Raw genomic sequence first — 6,193 nt, forward strand, 5'->3', positions numbered from 1 at the left:
TAGGACCTCCCATGCACATACAATAGAATTTTATTTATCTGAATGGCCTGCAGGACATCTGAAATGTTCGGATAACTGGGCAGCTGGATAACTGGGCGTTCAGATAACCGAAAGTGTGGGATATCTGACTGCCTCCCCCGACTACACAGTCTGAGGTGTTATTTCTTATTTCTACTGGTAAACATCTGGCTGCTCTGATCTAATATCTGTAATCAACACAATTTTCTTTTAGAATGTCACATACCTGGTCTTCCGGGTGTTTGTTTAGGACATAAAGCTGAAAGAGAAAATTGCAGATGAACGTTAGTGTAACAGAATCACAGTGTGTCACGCAATTAAGGAAGATGGGGCAATTCATCCAGTCAGTGGTCTCTGCAGGAGTAAGAATTAATTAGCTATGATACTACATAGCATCTAAGAACCCTAGCCTTGGCTCAGGACCTCGCTGTACAAACAGAACAAAAAGATGGCACCAACCCTAACGAGCTTAGACAATTGGGACATTATTTTATAGAAAATAAACACATGTCCTAGCTTAAAAGAAATCTAGCTGTGTGAGAAATAGCCATTTTACTTTTTCTCTGCTAATTTACTAACCAAGATACAAATAATCTATATATTTTTAGTAAAATTGATTAATTATGAGACAACATGCAAGCCTCGTTTAAAACTATTCTCTATAAAACTGTTGATGACATTTTTGACTGCTTTTACCACACTCTGTGCCTATTTTGTCAGTTAAACTGTAACACTTGCCAAATTTAAGGTATCCATATATAGGAGTACAAGTGTATCGGCTTTTATTGTGCTTTCAATAATGGAGAGTAATGTTATGAAAAGGGTTAAACATGGATTCAATACATAAAAATAGCCTTGAAATATTACGGGAAGCTATAGTTTAGTAATTATGGGGCAGGAAATGCAAACCAAAGGTCTTCCTTAAGTTTCTACATATCTTAAATAGTTTAGTAGAAAATATATACCATTCTTTATTTACTTGGCTTATTCTGAAAACTACAAAGAAAATACAAAAATTACATTGAATACATGTGTGCACACACTGAAAATATATTATGGCTGATAGAGAAAAAACATTTCAAAAGAAGCCCTGCACATCCTGAGAGGCCACCCTGCTCACAAACTGTCCCTTCAGAAGGAGACCGCTGGTTTTCTTTCTGACAGTGTCAGTCTTGTCAGAAGGTGCTAAGAGTGAGGGTCATTCTTAGCTCTTGACAGGGGTTAGACTAGATGACCCTGGCAGTCCCTTTTAGCCCTATGACTCTAGGAGGTATCTAGCCTTTGCAATACTTTTTGTCTGCGGGCAATGAGTCAGAGATAAAGTTTGGACCCACAGGCTGTGTGCAAGGGGACAGCTTTTGCAGCATTGTCCAACCATTGTATAAAAAGATGATGTGCCATTTGAAGTGGCTTGTGGGATAAAGATGGAGGCACTTTGAACTGGATCATGCCACCACCCATAGCCAAGCAGCTCGTAAAGAGATGTTATATGAGCGAGATGGTGGGAACCGAAGAAACACATCTGCCTTTGGCACAACCGGTGTTTGATACACCACGATCAAGCCATGAGAACTGCACAGCCATGCTAATGGATTATGAATGTCATCACAAGGACAGTGCAGAGACAAAGGCTGAGGCCAGCCCTTGGGCACAGCTGTGGTTTGAAACTCTGGAACTGACCAGAAGACCCCAAACGATTCAAACAGAGCCAAGTCACAGGTACGTTGTATGTAAGACAGTTTAAGGGTTGATATAAGGGTGGGATACTGGCCATAGCTGCTCAGCTGGCTAGAGTGTTTGGCTCCCATCCAAAAGATTGGTCAATTAAGACCTGCCTGAGACAAAGGTTTTTAAACCATGTGCTGAAGAGGCCTCTACACACAAAAATGAAAGGTTTTCAAGCATGGTGTAAAAACTAAAATGGCACTTTACATGTTTTTCTTATTTCAAGTCTCATCAGCTTAGAATTGGTTCTTTAAAGGCCTGGAAAAATCTGGACATCAAATGGACTGACTGAATCTGGTCCACTTTTCCCCACACCTGGAAACTGAGTAAAGGACGTACTAATTCTACAGGACCTAACTTTGAAGATGGGATTTGGTACTGAGCTAAACACACCTGTGCCGGTCTATACTCTTAAAACTGTACATGTGAGATTGTACAAGCAGCCATGCACTTCATTAACCATTGTCTGAAGGGTTGTCTACATCTGGAGTTATTCTGGAATAACAACTCTATATGTGGAAACTCTTACTCCCAGTTAGCTTAAAATATGTTGAAAGTGGATTAAGCTAAACTGAAAAAAAGGCACTCTTATTCATGGAGTTATGCAGCACAGACTCTTACACATGGAGTTATTCGGAAACAGCTACTCCAATTTAAATTCAGACCTTCCTTAATCTGATATAATTTAAGTGTAGACAAGTCTCGAGGACTGTGAAAGTGGTGTCATAGATGCCCCAGGCTAGCACCACCCTGATTGCATGAACTGGACTTCGCTCTCTTGTGGGACATTGAAAAGCAGCTGGAGGCCTTTGAAACTGCAGCTCCTTAGATTTGCTGGCTACTCAACAAGTTGTATTCTACTAAATTTGTTTCTTTAATTAAATATAGCCTTGAAGACAAAGTTCCTGCCTGGAATCCTAGAAAGGTCCTGTTCAGCTGTTTAGTGAGAATATGCTGGGTCAGAGTCTCTTCTGTGATCAGTTTCCAATTACAGATCATTGATTCACTGTCCCAACCCCAGAACAGGTTAGAGCCACCTGGGGGATGTTCTAACTCACACCAGCTGCCACTGGTCCCCAAGGAATGGTCCCCCAGGTGGGGATGAATTCCAGTCACTCCGCCTCCACACCTCTCGCTGTCCAGGACACTCCCCCTGCACCGCTCTGTTAGCTCTACACCCTGAGGATTTCCTCAGAGGGAGAGTTACCAGCTGACTCTGCTCCCCTTGTGTCCACTGAGTGGAAAAAAGGCAGTGGAGCGGTTAGAGAATCTGGCCCACTCTGGGCATCTCTGCTCTGAGCTCCCCTGGCTTCCTGCTGGGATTTAGAATGTGTCATTCCTGCTATCAGTCTGTTTCTCCTTCTTCTCCTGCTGCTGCTGCCCCAGGGCAGATTCCTTGGGGAGACTCCCAGGTTTTTTAGGAACTTTAAGTTTCTTACCATTCTCTCTTTCTTCTCTGAGGTTAGCAGCAGCTTCTCTGAGACTGATTTGATTGAAAACTTCTATGGCCACATCTACTGCAGCGTCTCCACCATAGAATGCCATCAGGAGGTTCTTCGTATCTATTGCATCAGCATTCTCCAGCCGACCTCGGGGGATGGTACCTTTCCCCTCAAAGTCAAAGTGTGATAATTTGTCTTTAAATCCTTTGAACTCTTCCTGAGAGAGGTTGTTGAGGGCATGTATGAGCAGGTCATTGATCCTGCTGCTTCTGTTTTCCATCACTGGGTATCAGGAAAGGAAACTAATACACAAAATAAAATCCTGTTATTCATAATTAATAGGGTTTAACAGCAATTTTCCCCATGTATAGGACAGAAGTGTAGTCTACGAATGAGAGTAAATCATGGGGCTCATAACTCCTCAGTTGTTTTCCTCACAAATGAAGCACTGGACAGCTTACTTTGTTTACAGTGCCTCTATTTTCCCATCTGTAAATAGGGATAATCATACTCCTCTAACTGACAGGCCATAACTGTGTCATAAGAGGTTTGGACATCATGCTGTACCCATGCTCAGGCAGACTCGTGTGACTACATCCCAGTTGTTCCAGGCCATATTCTGCCGTCTTTACTCAGGTTGATTTCAGTGGGACTACATGTGGGTAAGGTATACTCGGGGTGAATAATGGGGACAGAATATAGCTCTAAAAATTAAACCAAGTTTTGGGGGTGAACTGTTGTTCACCAAATCTCTAGAAACTTCCTACTGAATTTATGAACAAAGGAAAGTCTGTCAGATCCCTGAAAAGCCACTGATTGAAAATATGACAAATGCTTAACTAAATAAGAATTATCCCCATGCACCTAATTACATCAAATCTATTAGCTAGAGACTTAGGGTCACAGGTTTAAAAACAGCCTTAATTTTTCTACCTGTGATCAGTCACAGCAGGTGCAGTTTTGTGGGTACAAATCATTGCAGACACAACAGGAGACGGGCCCCGAGCCTGCCAAGGGACAGATGGGGCCACCATTACACACAAACAGGTTCCTTTGCACTACTGTGCCCTTTGCTGACTGACTTGCTGACGATGCCCCCCCAATCAGAGAGACTTCTAAATGCCAACATTTAACCCCATGATTATTTGCAGTCCCAAAAACTGAGCCGCTAATTGATTGGGGCAAAATTGGAGGCCAGTTTTTTAAATAGAATTTTCAGCAGAGCTGCAAAAGAATCATTAATTTGGCCATCAGCAAAAGGAAGCCATAAAAAATGAACAGAAAAAAAAAAGGAAAATGGTTTAACAATCGAAATTTGAGACAAATGGTGAAGAAATCTAAGCAAAACCACAGTCTAAGCAAAACCTAAGCAAACCTAAGAAATCTAAGCAAACCTCAGTGCTCTTCCTGAGTTACCCCCACCCCCTTCCCCAGACACTGTTGTGCTGGAACGCTTAATCACAGAAAGTCAGATTATACAGGGGGGAGAGAGACATTTGTTCTAGGGAGGATCAAGCTTTGAAAGAAAAGCAGCTTAAAAAAAAAGCCATTAGGGCAAATGTGACCATTCTCTCAGCAGAACAGTCATGTATTTAAGAATGGAAATATTTCCGACCCCGATTGTCCCCTGTCTACAGTTGAATCTATGCACATAATAGTCAGGATGTGAAGGGTTTCTAGAGACCTTTTACCAATGTGGAAATTGTAGTATCCTGTATTTTTGGCTTTGAGGCCAAGATTTTCATTAGTGACTAGTGACTTGGGATGCCTAAATTGAGACACCTTGAAGGGGCCTGATTTTCAGAGGGTGAGTGTTCGGCACTTGAAAAATCCCCAGTTTTCAGTGTTTCAGGCTGGACACCAAGAATTATGAGTCACTCTTGAAAACCTTATCTTAAATTGTGTAATTTCCAGTTTCTCCATAGAAAGCACAAACATTGGTATGGAAAGAAAAAGCGGCATTACATTAAAATGGGAAAAGAACTTCAGCAAACTCTCTGGAGGAGTGAGCCCAGATTTCTACAAGAGCCACCACTTCCTCTGTATGCATTCCTCTGAAAGTAATGCAGTATAAGCTGCTGTTCCAAGGGTGCCTCATTAGCTCTTAAAATAAAGCAGCTCAGCGGGGTGGGGTGAGGTGGGCTGGGGTGGGGGGAGGGGGAGTTCCGTTCAGATAAGTGTCTGAAGGTGGCAAATGTTTAGATATCCACCCTTGATTTAATCTTGGAAATCATTGGATCCAGATTGCAGCTGGACTTCTTTATGATATTACTGTGCCACCTTGTGATGGGGAGTATGTACCACAGACGAACTCTGATCCATTGAAGTCAAAGGCAAGATTCCCATTGACTTGAATGGGGCCAGAATTTCACTCCCACTCCAAGCTTGTGCCTAATCTCCCGACAGTAACAAAATTCTCCTTAGCTGCATGTTAGTAAGAGAACAAGTCTCCAGACACAATTATTTGATTAAACAATGCTGCAGGCTCATTTGGTTTTATGAAGAATCTTACTAATAAAAGGGAAATGAGGGTCCTAGTTATTTCTCAACAATTTGGCTCCACTTTTCAGCATCTGAACAAAACTATCCCCCATGTCCCAGAAGCCACCAGATGAATTTAACCACTTTGCTTAACTATATATGGATATGAAAGTCTTCTCCTGATGTAATTTGGGCTTCCTTGTTGTTTCTGGTGCCTACTTCTTATTCTGTTTCATAATTTTTACTGTATGTTTTTCCTTTCTGATTATGATGTCCTATCTCTCCCATATCAACTTTCTTTTATTCTTTTGTGTTATTTCCAAAAACATGTTGCAATAAAAAAGTCACAAAGATGCTTTTATTATTATATATTTTCTTGATCCACTAAAAATATTAATAGAAAACGTTCAAACCCCACGTCATTATTCAATAAGCACTTGCAAAATGGTGGCTGAGAGAGGGCAGCATTTTGTGGGCCAAAATAAGGAGGCTTTTTAATCAAGATACAAGAATGTCACAAAAGTTCT

General features: G+C 41.5%; 1 protein-coding gene across 1 annotated transcript in view; it reads right to left on the reverse strand.

The window, feature by feature from the left end:
- The window catches only part of LOC127051013 (NACHT, LRR and PYD domains-containing protein 3-like), a 40,989-nt gene extending 37,524 nt beyond the window's left edge, over nt 1-3,465 (reverse strand). The window contains exons 1-2 of the mRNA XM_050952800.1: nt 3,183-3,465; nt 245-277 (exon numbers count right to left, since the gene is read on the reverse strand). Coding sequence (XP_050808757.1) covers nt 245-277; nt 3,183-3,465 — 316 coding nt within the window. The remainder of the gene's footprint in view (nt 1-244; nt 278-3,182) is intronic.
- Between the last annotated feature and the right edge of the window lie 2,728 nt (nt 3,466-6,193).

This window comes from Gopherus flavomarginatus, chromosome 5 (genome assembly GCF_025201925.1).
Source record: "Gopherus flavomarginatus isolate rGopFla2 chromosome 5, rGopFla2.mat.asm, whole genome shotgun sequence".
NCBI lineage: Eukaryota > Metazoa > Chordata > Testudines > Testudinidae > Gopherus > Gopherus flavomarginatus.